We start from the raw sequence: 19,682 nt of genomic DNA, 5'->3' as shown, positions 1-19,682 counted from the left end.
CTTTCCCAAAAAAAAAACACATGGAATACAAGTCTCACGCCACGTCTAAAAGCTCATTTTGCATTCTAGTTTTATAGCATGATAATGAGGCAGCACAAAACATATGATATGGTATTGTCATTGTCATTGTCATTCAGGAGTGGATAATTCTTTGGTGGGAGCCATTTAGAAAGTAATAAACACACCCACTCCCACTACACAAATCGAAGAAAAAAAGAATGATAATTTTTAAGTGTGGCTAATAAAGCTAATCTAACTCGAATTGATTAAATTCCAATGGTGGATATGGATAAAAAGAAGTGAGTCTTGCATTATTGACAGACTAATGGATTTAGCCTTAGAGGAGAAAAAAAACAAAAACAAAAAACAAAAAATCAAACCCCTAAACTTTGATTCTTTTTATTTTCTATGCCTTTGGAGCGCATGAAATGACTAATGAGTAGGACCCCATGCCGAGCAAGTTGGCCCATGGTTATTATTAGCACCATAACACATAGAGCTAAAAAGGTTGAGCCTTTTTGTCTTGACCATTTCGACCAATCGACCCTACCCTTGCATGTGTGTTTAAAAGGACAAATCAAAAGAATGGATCAATATGCTAAACAATTACTCTCTTAAAAAAAAATGCTAAACAATTAAACTGTGTTTGATGCAGCTATCAAACACACATAGATTTACGCTATGAATACAATATAAACAAATAAGTGTCATTTTGAAAGGGAATTATAATTAGCTCAACTAATAAAGTTTTTTATGATTAAATAAGAGATCTACGGTTTAAGTTAAAACTCTTTAAAAAAATATATTTTAAAAAACCAATAGTTATAAAATAAAATTTATAATATTTTTCCATAATTATTAAGATAATATATTATGATTAAAGTGGTGTCACCCATCTATATGTATGTGAAAATGATTTTAGACCCATCACAATTCATCACCTTATTCTCAAAAATTTAAGAAACAAATTAATACGCGTATGTGTTTTTTTTTTTTTTATATAAATTATTTTTTCTTTGTCGGCAGAAGACTACTATCGTGCTCTGTAATAAATTAGGCCAATTGTTTGATTGGATGGCACTACAAATTTATGGATTGAATTCCAGATATAATGTTTTATGGCTTTTATTTGAGTAATGGGATGATTAAATTTTTGTCACAATTTTTATCATAACTTAGAGTCTATTTGGCAACAGTTTATATAGCTGAAATTGAAAACTTTTTACTAAAAGTATGATAAATAAAGCTAAAAAGCAGCTGAAATAGTACTGTGAACCCATAAATAGTAAAAAAAAAATGCAATGAGTTATGAGATTTATAAATAGTAACAAAAATAAGCTTAATAGTAAAAAAATTTGACACTTTAAGCTAATGCCAAACACAACCTTTCTTATATCAGTTATATGACAAGTCATGAGTTGTAGAGTTGTGGACCTGTCACTTTTTCTCCATCACTTACAACTTGCCACATAAGTAAGTTGTGGCAAAAATTATAAGTTAGCATTTTCCTCTTTATTATAGTGCCATGTCAATAATGTTAAGCAAACAATTATTTTTTACCGTTTATTCATAACTTGTTAATTATAATTAGTATAATATCACTTTTATATAAAGCCACTATTAAATATTATTTTTATTATACACAATCATAATCTTAAACAATTGTGAACATTACTTATAACATTTATTATGTCATTTGACTAATGGCAGCATACTGTAATTATTTGTAAAAAGAAAAAAACTTATTAAACAATAATATATAGTATTTGTTGGGTAAAGCCAATTACAAAACACATTTAATATTAAAAAAAATACCATTTTCTATTATTTTTTGTTTCGTTAAAAAAAAAAAATTCCCCTTTTTTATCAAGCAATCACATTTCCCAATTCGAATGAGCTGTTTTTGACTTTTGTGTTGCTTGCTAATCATGTGCCCCAATTGAACTGTTTCGGATTTATGAGTTTGAAAAGATTGCGTAATGCATAAATCATAATCGCATTTGCTGATTAGATTGACATAATTGTATGACTTTTCATGGCATGAAATGCCTCGCATTGGATGAGACTTCGAATCTGTTTCGGATTTATGAGTTTGAAAAGATTGCGTAATGCATAAATCATAATCGCATTTGCTGATTAGATTGACATAATTGTATGACTTTTCATGGCATGAAATGCCTCGCATTGGATGAGACTTCGAATCTATGAATTCACGACCAACCTTATACGTGACTACGTCCATCGTAGTTTCACAATGGCTTGATGGCTATCTTCTTTGCTCATGGGCGGAAGTTGGTACAGCCGTATAGTTGTTACTTTTTCTCCGAATACTGGCGCTCCATTGCTAATAGAGCTTACATGATGGATTAAAAAATGATGGTGAAAATTGTAATTTAAAAAGTGTTGTTAAATCATTTGTTTAAAGTACTTTTAATGTAAACAATGTGTTTGGTATCATGTTTTTAATAATATATTTTCAAAAGTAAGAAAAAAAATACAATTGAGTGTTTGATGTGACCAAATGAATATGTGTTTTTAAGAAAAATATATTTTTTATGTATAGTTAATACCATATGAGTCACGCAATTTTCAAAATAATTACAACAATGCTAGTCAAAATTGTTACTTAAAAACTAAAAAGTCATCTTGAGGTTCTCTTAAAATACAGTGTTTTAACACTCTAAATTAAGGATTATGACTCAAACACTCTTTGTTAAACTCTCTTATCAAACATGTATCTTTTTGGCCCACAGTTTTCAGTATTTAAATACTGAAAACTGTTGTTTGAGCTTTCTAGCCAAACAGGCCCCTTGGCAAGCGTTTGACTGATTTTGTTTTGGATAACTTACTTACTTAAACATAAGGTAGAAAATGGTTAAGTAAATAAGTTGGCTTTAAGTAAATAAATCATAGTATTTGCTTAAAATCGTTTTTTACTTAACCATTAAGGCGTTAAGTAATTAAGAACAAAGTTCAAAAGGCTAAAAAAAAGTCTAAGAGCATCCACATCAGTCCGTGAAATTTTTTTTTTTCCATTTTACAAGTCTAAAACCTACTTTTTCTATTTTACATACCTATTTTTATAAAACACCTACATCAGTTTGTCTATTATACAAGATATTTCAATAAAATATTCACTCTTCTCAATATTTTTATTATTTCTCTCACTACATACGCGCGCACTCCCATTTTTTCTTAACAGATCACCTCTCTCTCTGTCTTCTCATTTTTTCTTAACAGTCTCTCTCTCTTCTCTTCTCATTTTCTCATTTTTTCTTAACAGTTAGATCACCTCTCTCTCTCTCTCTCTCTCTCTCTCTCAAAAACTACCAACCCAAATAAGTTCTTCACCGGATCTAGAACCTTTCTTCACCGACCGGTCCACGAACCAAGCTCCGGCGACCTAGAACCAAGCCCCGACAACCCAGATCGCGTCTTCACCGGCCAATCCACGAACCAAGCTTCGGCGATCCAGAACCAAGCCCCGGCGACCCAGATCATGTCTTCACTGGCCGATCCACAAACCAAGCTCCGGCGACCCAGAACCAAGCCCCAACGACCCAAATCGCGTCTTCATTGGCCGATCCACGAACCAAGCTCCGACGACCGACGAACCAAGCACCGATCTATCTCTCTTTTGGTTTGTCTGTGTGGTGTGTGGGTGTGTTTCTATGTTTGATATGTGTTTGTGTGCATCTGAGGAAAAGAAAATGAGGAGCTGAGGTCGTTGTGCACGGAAAAGAGAGAGAAAAATTGGTGTGAACGGAAATTAGTAAAATAATATATACACGAGCTACAGTACCCGAAGAAATATACACGAGTACTGTAACTCATGGAAATATATACTGATTTTAGACATTTTTACACCCACTAATGTGGGTAGTTTTTTGCTCAAAATGTGTAAAATTTGCACTGTAGATCTATTTTAGAAAATTTTAGATGATCAGATGTGAATGCTCTAAATATTTTAAATATAATACAATACTTCAAATGATGAATTACTACTATTCAGCCCCAAAAAAAAAACTATCTGCCATTGGGGTGCATATTTCTAGATCCAGTAGCGGATAAGAAATGGGCTTTCATCTTCAATAAAATTGCCACCACAAAAAAATAAAAATAAAAATTAGGCTTTCATCTTCACTAAAATTTGGGCCATTTTATTGTCGTGCTAGTCTCTGCTGAATGCGGCTTAATATTGCGACCACATTGGACCTTTTGTTGGTCTTATGTAAAAGACCATTGAAAGAAACTATTTATTTAGACGGAAAAAATATTGATCTGTTTATCAAAAAAAAAAAAATATATATATATATATATATATATTGATCTTATAATCTGGTCATATGAAGTCACCGTCTCAAGCAAATGGAACCCGCACATGCCTATGAAGAAAATGTATCTTATAAGATAGTTTTTTGAGACTTGTCACTACAACACGTGGTATCCACACATATATATGTCTTATATGTGAGAATATGGTCTCATAAGATACCCTCTCATTCACGAGATACCCAAACAAGTATATTTTATTAGTTTTCTTTTTTAAAACATGCACGTGCACATGGTGTAACTTTAGTAACACTACACCACATTGTATCTTTGCATTTGTATTTTGAAAAATCCACTCTTAGATTACATTTTTTAAACATTCTATGCTCGCAAATTTTTTAAACATTTAGAGATCAATAGTTTTTCATCCGTATAATATTTAAATTTTAAATATCGTTATGTGTGTTAAGACTATAAAATAAAATATGATTACAAAATAAAAATTTTAATATATTAATTAAATAAGAAGTTATTAAGTGACATAACATTAAAAAAATAAATAAACTAACTATAAATCTATTGACTTTGCAAGTATCCCAATTGATACAAAAAACCTTTTGGTAATGACTACTTTACTTTCATTACAATAAAATTTTCTAGTGTACAGATAGGAAAATGTTAGGACCACAACTTTTATTACAACTTGTTCGTGTAGTAAGTTGTGAATGGCGGAGTAAAAGTAGTGGATCTACAACTCCACTACTCACGACTTGCCATGCGAGCAAGTTATGACAAAAGTTGTAGTCTTAACATTACTCATCTAGACAAGAGACAACCACATTAACAAGTCAAAAACATGATGTTCACAAAGGTGCTATATATCCCTAGGCGAAGAGCTTGAAAGACTGGTGCAAAAATTAGACCAACAATTACAAAGTCAAAACCCATATATCTTAGTATCCTTATGTTTTTAAGACATTCCAAAATTCAATTCCTCATCTTATATTGTAACTGTCAAATTATATATTACAAATAAAAATAAAAACCCACTCTAGTAGTAATGTAGTATAATACAAGGAAAAAAAATTACCCCAATTCCCTACCCAAAAAAAAAAAAAAAGACCTATAGCCTCTGATGAAAAAACAATTCGTATAATTCTAAATCCAAAATGAACCTCATCATAAATATGATCCTAATAAAACTAAAGTCTAAAAAAATGTCATTAAAGAAAAATTAGGTTCAGAATCACTAGATTTTAATAAATTCATATATATGGGTTGCATTGACATTCTTCTAATACTTCTCTTTTTTCTCTCTCTTTTTTTTTTTTCCTCATAAATAAACACACACACACAAAGGAGAGGAAAAAAAAGTTCTAATACAAAGACACACACACTCCATTCTTCTAATACTTGATAGAGTAAATGGTCAGTCATAGTCAACTCGCCAATTTTGAAGTGACACAGTACTCTTTTAACTATGAGGATATTCTAACTGTTAGGGGTGTGTTTTGTAGTGCCAAAAAGTGCTTTTGAGAGCTTTATAGCTCCCTTTTTTTTTTCTTTTTCTTTTTTTTTTTGGTGGGAGGAGGAGGAGAAGGAGGAGAGTGGGGGGATGGGAATTAAGAACTTCATGTTGGGGATATTATACAAAGTAATAATGGAATAACAAGGTTAACACAAAAGATAAACATAAAATAGATAACTTGAAGGAACAGTATCGTTTTTCTTAGACAATATTTGCCCCCCACACTATTGTTGCTAAAGGATTATTGCAAATTTTTCTCCAAGATACAACTAAAATGTTAAGTTCTACATATAGCAATTCTGGAGAATAACCACATGATTTCTTGTGTTTTTCTCTAACTTACTATTTTGTAGAGTTAGTTAGTCTTCAAGTGAACATAAGCCTCTATTTATACCTATAGGGTTATATTTCATCAAAAGGCATGTATAAAGAGTTAAAATGTTTCATAAAACCGTTCATAAGGCTAATAACCTCTTCAACCTTTCCGAAGAGTCACCAAAAAATTTGCAGAAAATTCAGCTTTCAAGTTTTGATCGATCGAGAGGTTCTTTCGATCAATCAAATGCTCTTTTTGATCGATCCTTGTATATACCTATATATACAACACTTCAAAGCTCTACTTATTGTAATTTATTCAACATTCGAAATGTTAAACAACTTTTCTAGTTAAATTGCTTTATCTAGACCTGGAAAATAAGTTGAGTGGAAAAGAGTCGACTGTGAATTCAAGTGACTTGCGCCCAGTCTACCCTAATGCAAACATGTTGGATAGATGTTGACTATTTTTTCTTTTTCTTTTTTTAAATCCAAAAATCCCTACCTATACCTAATTTTTTCTTCAAGTTTGAGTGGGTTATTGTATTAGGATCTATATTACTATATCACAAGAGCTTAAACTTTTGGACACTAGTGTTCGTTTGAAAATTGCTTATTTTCGATAAATTATTTGTATAAGTGAGACAAAAAGTTAGAAGTAACTTATTTTAAGAAAAATAAAAATTGAAAGTTAAGTTATTTGAAATAAATTAATATATGGCTTTAAAAAAATAGTAATAATATGGGACGTGCAAACATTACATAAAACAGGTTACAAACATTTGTCTACTACGGTTAGGATGGTAGTATACTAATGCACTGGATACAAACCGTATCATATAAAACAAGGACAAGAGTCAACTTATAGTCTCTTCTCAAACTTAGACTTAGGTCTATTAGTTTACTAGAAAACTAGAACCACAACTTATCTCACAACTTTTTGTCCACAACTGTAACGTGGAAAAGTGTGAGTGGTAGAGCAAAAATAGTGGGTTCATGTGTAATTGATAGACAATCATTCATAGTCTACCACATAAGAATTTTGATAAAAAAAATTACGAAATAGTGTGTAATCCTAGAACTACTCCAAGCTAAAGTCAAGACTACACAACTGCTTAGTTGAACTCCGTTACAAGAGTGTTGTTTTTAACGTCGAGAGACAGTCGCATTAAGTGTGCGCTTGGCAAAAATTATTTTTACCAACTTGTTTTACTACTCAGCTTATTTTTGCTACTGTTTATAGGTCTTATTGCACTTTTTAATACTATTTATGAGTTCCACTGTATTATTACAGTTAATGTTTACCTTTATTTATGATATTTTTAGCAATTTTTTTTAAAGTTTTTTTTAAGCATAATAAGCGGATCCCAAATGGATACAAACATGTCAAAAACATGACGTTAACAAAGCAGGTTAGTATTACGACAACTCTGGGTAATTTGCAGAGTAGCATTATTGTTAGCAACTATTTTTTTAGTTGGCATGTTTTAGAAACATTTTAACAAACTAGCATCTCGAGCGTTGAAGGGTCGAGATTAGTGATGAAAATCGAGTCCTTCAAACTCGAGTTCAAATCCGATGTGGAAGAAAAAAGTCATGTGGAAATTGAGTTTGTAAGACTTAAGTTCCATAGAGAGGAGAAGAAGAACGAAGAAGGAAACCCAGCATAACAAAGAAGAAGAAACCCAGTAGAGCAAAGAAGAAGAAACCCATAACATCACAAACCCACATGAAAAAAAAAAAAAAACCTAACCTTAACGATGAAGTTGTGGACTGATACAACCTGGGATTGTCTAGTTGTTGCCCACATCGATTGAAAATCAAACAACAAGGGCCTCAAATAAATGGGTCCCAAAATGAAGAAGAAGCCTAGTAGAAGAAGAATAGAATGAAGAAGAAGAAGAAAAAAAAACTCTAAGAAAAAGAAGAAACCCATAATGAAGAAACCTAGGTGAACTCAATGAAAGAACTCGAGTTTCACAGGGAATTTTTGGCCAAAATTGGGAATTAAGCCCATTTTCCCAACTATATAGTTTGTAGGCACAGTGTCAAAAGTATATATTTTACTAACATCTCGAGTCTCAAAGACTCGATTTTGGACCTATAAACCGAGTCTCAGAGACTCAGTTTTATGTTTAGATCAGATCTGAGCTGGCTCGATTCCACGTGGTGTCTACCTAGAAATCGAGTCTTAGAGACTCGATTTGTATCTGTAAACCGTTCACCCTGAAAAGACTTTCACAAGTGTTGGAGTACAAAACACAAACACAGATTAGCCACCATTAAATACAAGCACAGACCAGCCATTATCAACCCATAAATTTGAGCATTAATCCAACAATTCAACATAAATCCAACCAAATCCACCCCCAACTACCACCTAAAATCCAGATTAAAAAAATAAAAACCCCAAAACCCATCATTCAACAGCCATACCGCTGACTTCAAAAGCCCGTGGTAGATCAGGTACGGTGACATGTGGCCCTAGGTTTGCTCATAGGTGACGCGCTTGATGACCCAATCCGGGTTGAGCTTGTACAAGCCCGAGGGCTCCCACTGCGGGTTTCGGAGGTCCAATTCGTAGACGGCGAGGATTACGTGACAGATACGTGGGACGGGGTCGAACTCATCAGGAGTTGTTGTCGACCAGGTCCAAAAGCCCATGACCCTAAAAGTCATATTGGAACTTGAGAGGAATCCACTGTCATCGAGGCCGATCAGTCATGAAGGCTTCATTAAGAGAGAGAGAGAGAGAGAGAGAGAGAGAGAGAGAGAGAGAGAGAGAGAGAGAGAGAGATGTTGGCTTAAAACAGATGAAGGCTGAAGATGCGAGCTTAAAACATTTTAAGGGTCAGCTTATAAATCAAGTCTTAGAGACTTGATTTTCAGGTGGACACCACGTGGAACAAATGCTAAATTAGAACATTGAAATCGAGTCTTTGAGACTCGATTTATAAGCTCAAAATCGAGTCTTTTAGACTCGAGATGTTAGTAAAAAATATAGTTTTGTAATAGTGCTTACTAATTATATTGTTTGGAAAACTATGTTAGTTCCCAATTTTGGCCTGAAATTTTTCTTCCCCCTCACATTAGGTGTGCGTTTGGGAAGTGCGTTTGCGCTTCCCAGACACACGTTTTGCGTTTCTGTTCTTTTTTTTTTTGAGCTAAAATTTTTGACTTTTCCTATGAAAAATGCACGGTGTGTACTATTTACGGACCTACAAATTTCACTTTTTAGCAACTTTTTCATTAAAAATAAGTTCCACGATACTATTTACACATTTAAAAATTATTTTACTACAGTGTTTTTCAATTTCCAATTGTATTCAAACGGATCCTAAAACTCGAGTTTTACGTTAAACTTGAGTTTCATGCTAATTTGTTAAATAGTTTTGCGAATTAGCCAACTAACTAAAATATTTCAAAATTAATAATAAATTCAAAAAAAAATTCCGACAACTCACACGGTCAAACCCACCCCCCAGGCGGCGAAGAGCTTCAAATTCTGGTGAAAAAAAACAAAGGAGTCCAGCGACTATTCCATTAGTATAATTATAGAACAAAAAAAATATATCCTCAATTCCCGACAATTCAGGACCCAAATTCTCTATTCTCAGACTCAAAATTCGCAGAATCCTGAACTCAAAAAAACCCAACCTCAGTTTAGAACTAGATACGATAAAATACGGTTCCATTCAATTCAAAATAACCTCGCAATAAAAAAGTTAGAAGTTGTTCTAACTTGCAAGCCAGCCATGTCACGCCTCAAACTGCCCATGACAGCAGCTTCTATTTACACCCACAGCCACGGTCACGGTCACGGCCACGGCCACCGGTGGGTGGCCGCCACCACCACCACCGCCGGCACAGCCACCAAACTAGTTATAAAACCAAAACCCAAGACCAAACCTTTCATAACCCTCTATAGTCGAGTTCCACCTGTTGTTATTTATAAACGTGGTGAGTGGAGGATAGTACCGTGCGCACCCCACATTCCTTCGGCGCACGTTAATAACCCTCCTAAAACCATAGGGTTTCGTGGTCTTCACAACAAGTACTCCTTTCCTTTTTCTTTTAGCTCCGAACGCAAAGGAGGAAGGGTATTCTCTAGCTCTGGATCCGAATCTGGGTCTGGCTCTTCCGGGTCGGGTCTCGCCGTAGACATGGGTGCAGAGAACAAAGACAACAACGATTTGTTACAACAACAACAACCACAGCAGCAGCATCATACTTCGAAGTTACTCACGTTGCCTACTGTCTTAACGCTCGGTCGTGTCGCCGCTGTGCCACTTCTTATAAGCAGTATGTGCATTTTTCCATTTTTGTTGTGGAAAAGTGTTTGCTTTTGAAATTGAAGCTGTTTTCGAGAAATGGGGTTGTGTTGTGTTGGGCTTAAATGATCCGATCGGAGTTAGATTGAAAAAAAGTTCGGAACTTTTGGTATTTTTGGATTTGATCTGTGTGGAAAAGTTTGGTGTTTTGAGATGGTAACAAGTATGGATTGCATTTTGATTTACGATAATGTTTTTGAGATCAATTATGTGTCTTTTAGAGCTAAGTTTTGGATCGTATGATCTTCGTTTTGTGAACTTTTATATGGTGGGATTTTTGTGCATTTGAATTTGGCTCATCTTTGGTTAGGTTGTGGGTTGAATTAATTTAGATCATTTAATCCAGTAGACCTTTGAATTTCAGATTTTTGTTTGTGTGATTCATGTGTACGAGGTAAGTGGGCTAGTTGATTTGCTTGATTGAAATTAGTTATGCTTCTACAATTTACTAAATTTAGAGCTTGTTATGCTGGTGGTACACTGGTGGTCTGAGCTGCTTTGTGCTGCTCTGCTAAATTTGGAGTTGCAGAGGGTTATTGAATTGATTGTATATTTTAGTGGTCATTGTGTGGAAGCCTGCATTTGATGAGACTAACATTCTCATATCTGTTGTGACTCGTCAGCTTTCTACGTTGATAGTTGGTGGGGAACAACTGCTACGACAAGTATTTTCGTTGCCGCTGCAGTTACAGATTGGCTTGATGGCTATCTTGCTCGGAAGGTATGCTAGTACTTTTGTCTTTCCAACTGTAGGGTAGCAGATTTTGTAACACATATTTTTTGAAAATTTTAATATTTCTGTGACATTTTATAAGGGGTAAATTCTTAAATACATTTCAGATGAGGCTAGGGTCTGCATTTGGTGCATTTCTAGATCCGGTAGCTGATAAGGTATGGTATTTTAGCTAAATTTTTATGTTTCTTTTGCTTTTAGTTAGTTGATACAATAAAAAGTGCTTTGATAGACTGGGGAGAAACATTTGAGTTCTTATTTGATTGTCATGCCTACTGAATGCAGCTTATGGTTGCTGCCACATTGGTCTTATTGTGTAGCAGACCCTTGGAAGTCGCCATGTTTGAACAAGTTTCATGGTTTCTGACTGCACCCTCAATTGCCATAATTGGTAGGGAGGTAATGTATTTTATTAGCGGTTTTTTTTTTTTTTTATAACTCATTCTCCATAAATAATGAAGTTACATATGTAAGGTGGGTTTTGGGGGTTGGTTGACAATGGAGGCTCTTGGGACTAGACAGAAGGAGTTGCAGCTCTAATCAACCTGTGTACAGAAAAGGAGTGTTGTCGCAAATGAGCTGCCAATGGGATTTTATTTTATTTTTAGAAAGAAAAAGTTAGGAGAAAAACTAACATTATTTTGGGTGAAATATACGATACATTAACATCTCCTCCACCTTCATGACTTTATGGTCCTGCATTTAGGCCAATATGGTGCACTTTCTTTACGGATTTTGTTTGCTACCTCTTTGGTGGTTTGTTAGAATAATTAATGTGAGCCACCTTCATCATTTTGATAGGCTTTGTTGACCTTTTTTGACCGTTGGTGGAGCCATGGTGGGCAAACCAAGTAACCCATGTGCTTTACATTCCATACGTTTATCCTTGATCAGCCTCTCCAAAAAAAAGGGGGCAGGGGGTTGGTTAGGGCTGTCTACCAATCACCTCTCTCAGACCTCGCAGAAGTGAGAGTTTTGTACGCTGGATACAACCTACACACACACATGCATATATCATCCCTTTGTCATTAGTTCTGTGTGCAATGCTTTGTTGAATCATCAACAGTGGAAGTCTTAGGATATCAAAAGAATTCTTGTTACTTAGGTTGAATATGATCTTTTGTTTGTTCATCTCTGCACGCTATGCACGTATGTATTTGTGTTAACTTTGGGCTCATATGATGTTGCAGTCATAGTTGCTTATGGGATTTCTATAATTACATCTGCTGCACACCTTTCCTTTTCCTTTTTTTTCTGAAAGTTATAATTGTATCTTGTTTGATCCGTTATCTTTTAGTTGACAGCAGACATCTGACAAATTGTTTTGAAACCTTTTTATAGATAACCATGTCTGCTGTTAGAGAATGGGCTGCTTCTCAAAATAGTAAGCTTTTAGAGGTTTGTTTTTCTATCTGTACACTTTGACTGACTACCACATCTGTTTTCTTAAAAAAATTAGAGCTTTTAGCTGGAAATACATTATGAGAGCAATAAATATCTTCAGGCTGTTGCTGTAAATAGCTTGGGGAAGTGGAAAACAGCCACACAGATGACTGCACTAACCATCCTTTTGGCTACCAGAGATAGCAGGTTCATTTGTCTCATATTCCTGCCCTAATGGGTTATTTTATTCTAGCTTAATCAAGACGAAAGAGATAGTCCTTGAAAGAAACTTTGTGGATATTATTCTAAGTATCTGACTGTGTTTCTTATTTTCTTTTATCCCCTCATTGTGCAGTCTTGGAGGGCCAGGGATTCTAGTAGCTTCTGGAGTAGTTTTGCTTTACATCTCAGCTGGACTTGCATTGTGGTCATTAGTTGTGTACATGAGAAAGATTTGGAGAGTATTGTTGAGGTAGTGTTGCTAGCTAGCTGCATGGTATTTACTTATATTTATACTACCCATCAAGGGTTTATTTAGATGTGGGAACAGCACTCGTGGCATGCAACCCATTTGACGATTATCTTCATTCATTCGAGCAATGTTCTTCAAATAAGTGGGTGAAGGGCACATATGTTTTTCGAAAAGTTCCTGCCATTTATAGTGAATTTCAGTTGAATTGTTCTGGAGGGGTTAGTATTATTACTTTGTTTTATAGCTGTCCCTACTTCCCAGTGTCTTTCAAATCTAAAAATTGCCATGTTCGCTTATCCTACTGGAGTAATAGTGGGAAGTAGAAGTTCTATAAAATTTTCCCCATCGTAAGTCTTCATACTTTTGGTTGGAGCCAATGTTTGTTTTAACTTTTAACAGACTTGGACGATGCATGATCTTTGAGGCTAGGGTTGGAGGATTTAGTAGTAATATGGTTCATTGCTATTTTAGTGTTGAAGAAAGTTTGTTCTTATTTTTTATTCAGTAAATGTAAAACAAGAATTACAAACAGTTAAAGAAAAATACTACTGGTTTAATTTTTTTTTTTACCCCTCTTTTATAAATGCCCTTTACTGGTTCAACTGTTGCAAGGTTTAGTTTTCATAGGATGCAGTTATATGATACTTAAGATTATTAGGTACATTGTAGTTTATTGTACTTTCCATAGTTCATTGTGAATATAAGGCAGGTCCCTAGAATAATCTTACCTATGTTACAGTGAAGTTAGACTTGGCAAAGATTTGATAAGTTTCTTTTTGTAGATCAACTGTACAAGCCTGCCCCCTCACCCAAAAAAAAAAAAAAAAAAAACCTCTAGAAGCCTGAATTTATGTTTTTGTTATTTAATCACCATCAAGCTTTTTGGATGGACAAAACCTCAAATTTTTGCTATCTACACCAGAGTCAAAAGCATATATAGAGCTCTAAACACTATCTCATGGCTTCTATTTAGATGGCATAGCACACAATAATTCCAGTTACTGGTTTAATGGGAGTTTCAATAACGAAACATAAGGTTATTGAATTGGTATAAATTATTTAGGTTATTGAATTAGTAGAAATTATTTTGTGCATCGGAAGGAACACATTAGCAGTATTTAGTGGTCTCCCAACCAACAAAAAAACGGCATGTGTTTTAATTTAATGACTAAGTTTCTAGTAATACAACAAGAAGCTTTAATTCCAAAATTTTGGGGTTAACTAAAGATTCTCAATAGACAAGTCAAGGTTGATCGGCTTAGATTCTAGTAACACGATTAGCATAAATGAAAACATTCAAATTAACTTTGATTGATTATCCCTCATTCATCTCATCTCTATCTTTTGCATCTCATCGTGGCATGCCTCGCCTTCTTCATTGCTTTGTTTGCAATCAGCATTGCCGGTGATGGCTTTTGCCAATGTTGTCCCATGTGGTCCCAACCATTTCTCCTCTCTTTCCTTCCTCTTTTTTGGTCTCTCTCTCATCAGTCTTGCCATATGGTCATTTTAGGTTTTTTCGATTGGATCAGTAGGTGGTCGATTGGGGTGGCTTGTGGTGGTTTCGGGTTGGTGGCATATGGGTGATATGGTTCTTGATTTCTGTCATGGGTAAGAGCTTAGAGGGCTGATGGGGGAAGCAGTGTAAAAGGATTTGGCCTTTTATGATGGCTCATATCAATTTATTGGCCGGAGGTTGGCCTTTTATGACTCCATGGCTTCATGCTTCTTGATTTGGAGATGTAGAATTTGCACTAAATCAAAACAATGATGCAACCAATTCATTAACCTTATTATTACTTATTGAAACTCCCAATAAACTCTAATTCAATTGATTTCTTTTATAACTACATAAAGCAGAAAAAATAATTAATTAAATTCTTACTAATTATAATGTGAGTATTTTTATTTATAATTAAAAAAAAGTTGAATCAATTTTCATTAAAATGCTTAAACAGATGCATCTAAATCCATTTGGTGTTGGATAAACGAGGGGGTTTCTTCCATTTATACAACCATTTATGAAATATATTGTATATGCCTAGCTAACTTGTAGGTAACTATATCCAGCAAGAGAGGTAACCAAAACTCAACCAATATTAATATGAAAATTTCATCATCCATTAAAATTGGCTTCTAAATATCATTGCTATTTTACTTTACAGTGCGTGTACAGAAATAGTTCTGTTTCGCTAATTTTAGGGGGAGGTAAAGATTGTTTGATTGTGTTTTAGTCCTACAAAAAATGAAAGAGGATATGTAATTGACATGAAGATGCGATATATCTTGTTGAACTCCAAAAAGAAAAAGAAAAAAAAAAGGTTAGCTCTATATATGGATAGATTGTAGTATCACAGTTCATGAACATAACCTGGATATCAATTTTAGGGTCAAACTATGAAGATTATTACTATTTTTTTCACCATTCAAAAAAAGAGAAATATACTAAAATTTATGTATAAATTTTTTTTAAAAAATAAAAATCTAACATATAGTTTAAGTATATATATTTTTTAAATAAAAAACTAACATCTATTTAGTATTTATCAAATATAAACAAAAACAAAAACAAAGACATAAAATATATATCTATATTTAACATACATCTAAATGTTGAAGCAAAGCATTTCGATTTAGCATTTTGGTTATATCGGTCCAATTCAGTCCATTCGGTCTATTTCGGTCCTATGCAGTTTATTTTGGTTACTTTGGTCCATTCGGTTAACTTTAGTTCATTTGGTCCATTTCGGTTCATTTTAGTTCATTTGGTCCATTTTGGTCTACTTGGTCAACTTCGAGTATGCTTTGAAGGATAGATTTGTGTAAAAAAAGGAGCTGTTTTATTAACAATTATGTCACATTCTTAGCATAATGTTGGTAAGTTCTTGATAAACTACATTTTTCTTATTTTATTAAAGTCTTTTATTATTATTATTTTTTCTAATACAAGTGATAAATTTACCTAAATTTGCGTACTTTTCAAGACATATAAGTCGTGTAGAGGATGAATTATTTGTAAGGAGTACTAAAAACAAATTCCAACCGCACTCTACATTATTTACAAAATAGCTCGCTTTATATAATAATTGAATGTAAAATGTATTATATTTCCTTTAAAAAAAAAAAAAACTTACAAACTTTAAAACACTTTCAAATAACAAATATAAATATCTTAATTTAGAAAATCTAATATATTATATCAAGTATAATTTGTTAGAAAATAATCATATTATTTTAAGATGGGTTTGAGACTTACACTTATAAGCTTTATCTACTATTTTCATTTTTATTTTTCACTAAACCAAAAAAGAAAAATCATCAACCATTATGTGACTCTGCAACTAGTAATAATAATTATTAATACCAATAGTGGAGCCACTAAGGGATTGAGCCCCAAAGTTGACAAAACCCTTCAACATAGCTCGTGGACCTCAGTAATGGACTTACAAATGGACAAGGGTGTCTGATCCTTCCAAATTTGGAAAAAATTATTGGCCAAAATATTCTATTGGTCCTTAAAGTTTATCTAATGAGTTTAAAACTATTTACTCCTCTTAGGCTACGTTTGAATTAGTGGTAAACAATTTCAGGAAATCATTTTCCACATTTTCCGCGTGTTTGGCAGTTATGGAAAATATAATTTTCCAAAAATTCATTTCCTATTTTCCCTTTGACCACGGAAATGGTTTTTAGTTCCTATTTTCACTTTAAAGTATTTCTGGAGAGAGAGAGAGAGAGAGAGAGAGAGAGAGAGAGAGAGAGAGAGAGAGAGAGAGAGAGAGAGAGAGAGAGAGAGAGAGAGAAAATATGGCGGGACAAATAAAAAATAAGGAAAATTCTACACCCCACCTTACTCATCCAAACAAAGTGAATGCCTTTCTAGTCCAACACAGCCTTGATGGCTCATTACATCTACATCAACAAGGTATCTGTGTGTAATATTTTTTGCTTTTGGATGGTCCATAAAACTTGGTTATGAGCTTAATTGGCTGTTTGAGCTGATTTTGGTGAAGTTTATTAGGAACTGCCCATACGCTGACGTGTGAAATTGCTAGCTCTATGTTGGCTTTCATGCATCAATATTGACAAACATATAGGCCCTCTTCAGGAACTCATACTTAAGGTACAGTTGAACTTCACCTTTCAGCCTCTTGATTGGTCTGGTCCAACAAGGATGTAATTTTGAAAATACATAGTACATTCTCTATGTCTGAATAATTTTGATTTTACTTCATGATATTTAAAAATGTTCAAAGTTGTCTCTATCTTTGAACTTCTTATTGTTTATTTTTTTAATGTAGACCTTTCATCATTCTCGTTAATAACATAACCACTAGATGTCAATTAATTTCAACAAAGTTTAAAACCATAATGAGTTGGGTTTGATTGTTTGATTCTTGCTACAACCTTCCCACTCAAAGTGGAAAAAAAAACACAAAATTAAGCTATCAGAACAATACATCTCTGAAAATGAAATACAAGAAGTACATTACATTCATGTTGAAACCCTAAAACATCAAAGAAAATTAATAAAAATAAAAATTCTTTAATACCAAATCAAACAAAAGTATAGAGGGAAGAGGAGCTCAATGCCATTTCTAAAACGTGTGGAGAGTTAATAGAATGCTGTAATTTGAGAGACTGGTTTCAGAGAAGTGTCTGCACCAGTAAAAGTTCAGAAACAAGTCATTAGCAGCCTTTCATCAAGTCATATTGTACGCAACAGTTTTTAGAGAATTTAACTGCTTGTACTGTGGAAAGGAAGGAGGACATACCGAGAAGCGTTTCTTGTAAATTCAACAAGCTCCTTTGGTTCACGTCTAGTTTGTTTGTAAGCATCATTTTTGTCCATCTCCTACACAATATTTGATAAAAGGTGACATGTAAGTCAAAGCTTTTTTTTTTTTTTTTGGTTACAAACGCATCTATAGTAAGTCTTGAAGCAACAACCTCATCATCCATTCCATTAATTATTACAGAAGAAGGAGATAGGTGATATGTAAGTTAACTCTGTCCTCCAAAACTATCACAGTGTAACACAATTTTGATTTCAGACATTGAAGAGCAGAACAAATTTAACTTTACACATGCATATGTCAGACAATATGAGATTTATATTTTTCTTATCCCATTTAATACAATAAATACGTAATAGGACTATGTCAACCTGTATAATGTGCATAAAGGTTTACGGAATATTTCTTTCTTTCTGTTAACTGAGCCCAAAAAACATCTTTGGATTTTGACCTCAAATAAGGTGGCGGGAGGAATAATGATCTTTAGGAATTCTTAAGATACCTCAACCATGGTATTTCTAAAATTTTATTGATACATAAGTAGAATTAGTTAAAAAGGACACGTCAATTAAGGAAATAACAGTGGCTATGACTTCAGATAGAATAGAATGAAGGACAATAATACATGTGGCTGACCCAACTAATCTTGGTGAGGATCCATAGCCAACCTCAAAAAAAATTGGAACTAAGGCTTCGTTGTTGTTGTTTTATTAACATTTAAATAAACGTTGACCCTCACCATTTTGGCATCTAATTAACTTGAATTATTGATGATGCGGTCAAATTCAATTGACTCATTTCAAGATTGAAGGATAAGATTTTAGAAACTCCATGATGGGGTTACCCTTAAGAATTCTAAAAGGTCCTAATTTGTGAAATGGGAGATGACCCATTGAGCTAATAACTGTCACATTTTGCTGTCAACACCCAAGATTTATTGAAGCTTTTAACAGCTAAGAGGCTTTAAAAAAAAACTAGAAAATTAAATAGACAAAAATGAAATAGGCTCAGAGAGAGATGTGGTAGCAATTTTATCATACCTTAATCCAAGCCGCCAGTTTCGGCCTGCCTGCTATGATGTCGTACTTCTTTACATCCAATAAGAAGGGCTGAAATCTTTCAATAAATGGAGTATAAGCTATATCCACCTGAAAAAAAAAAACATCAATTGTAACTGAGTTGCTTTTTCATAACACGCAACAAACTTGTTTCCTGCATTGCAAAAATTGGATAGCTTTACATGGGGCAAACCCTACAGAAGCCTGTTAGGTTGTCACTATTATAGTAGCATTGCAGAACATTGCATCACTTCATGAAAGTGAGGCTCAATACCAGTAACTGACAGAAAGCAGATATTTTTGCCATATGAAAACAAATTTCACTTACCAGACTAAACTGACCAAGAAAAAATGGTTCATCTTCAAATTTGGAAAGAGCTGTTTCGATGTAATCAAATGCAGCACCTGATGCAAGTCACCTCTATAGATTTACATACGTTATTTGTGAATAAGAATGGACATGCAGCTGCTGATGTCAACTCACCTGCTTCATTCCCATCTCTTTCAAATGAAGAAAACACAGCTTTGTTGAACGTGTGAGTGTAGGACAGCAACTCTTCTGCAAATTCTTTCTTTTCTGGATCCTACAGTTCAATTTATAACGAATTCTTTCAAAAGGCGGTGCTGATAAACAAGTAATAGAGTTTTATCTCCAAATCTTACATGAGGGAAGAGAGAAGGTCCTTCAAAGTGACTGTCAATATATTTAATCAAATCAAGACTCTCTCCCTTGAATTCGTTATTGTGTTCCAACGTTGGCACCTGCATAGTAAATTCACATAAAGAACTGCAGG

The 19,682-nt window shown here is 33.9% G+C and overlaps 2 protein-coding genes across 3 annotated transcripts in view; one reads left to right on the top strand and one right to left on the bottom strand.

Moving 5' to 3' along the window:
* The first annotated feature begins 9,638 nt into the window (after positions 1-9,638).
* Positions 9,639-13,603, top strand: LOC112015815 (CDP-diacylglycerol--glycerol-3-phosphate 3-phosphatidyltransferase 2). Of its 2 annotated transcripts, none has more exons than XR_002883260.2 (7): positions 9,639-10,417; positions 11,070-11,167; positions 11,287-11,337; positions 11,465-11,578; positions 12,521-12,563; positions 12,684-12,769; positions 12,918-13,111. XR_002883260.2 is itself a non-coding variant. In XM_024048256.2 (7 exons), exons 1-7 carry the CDS (start codon positions 9,871-9,873, stop codon positions 13,036-13,038), a joined length of 1,074 nt encoding a protein of 357 aa, XP_023904024.2. In that variant the 5' UTR covers positions 9,647-9,870; the 3' UTR covers positions 13,039-13,603. The 2 variants fall into 2 exon arrangements, 1 of the variants encoding a protein (XP_023904024.2); XM_024048256.2 differs by having other exon boundaries at positions 9,647-10,417; positions 12,521-12,577; positions 12,918-13,603.
* Positions 13,604-17,346: 3,743 nt separating this feature from the next.
* Positions 17,347-19,682, bottom strand: part of LOC112015805 (glutathione S-transferase L1) — a gene marked incomplete in the record, with an annotated part of 9,730 nt that continues 7,394 nt past the window's right edge. Inside the window, 6 exon segments of the mRNA XM_065766245.1 lie at positions 17,347-17,693; positions 17,810-17,889; positions 18,871-18,978; positions 19,217-19,293; positions 19,373-19,472; positions 19,552-19,641. Of these exon segments, the coding sequence (XP_065622317.1) occupies positions 17,633-17,693; positions 17,810-17,889; positions 18,871-18,978; positions 19,217-19,293; positions 19,373-19,472; positions 19,552-19,641 (516 nt within the window).

The sequence above is a fragment of the Quercus suber genome, unplaced genomic scaffold, assembly GCF_002906115.3.
Source record: "Quercus suber isolate HL8 unplaced genomic scaffold, Cork oak 2.0 scaffold_694, whole genome shotgun sequence".
In the NCBI taxonomy this organism is placed as follows: Eukaryota; Viridiplantae; Streptophyta; class Magnoliopsida; order Fagales; family Fagaceae; genus Quercus; species Quercus suber.
The sequence above is the reverse complement of the archived record's forward strand: the minus strand, read 5'-3'. Positions and strand labels throughout refer to the sequence as shown.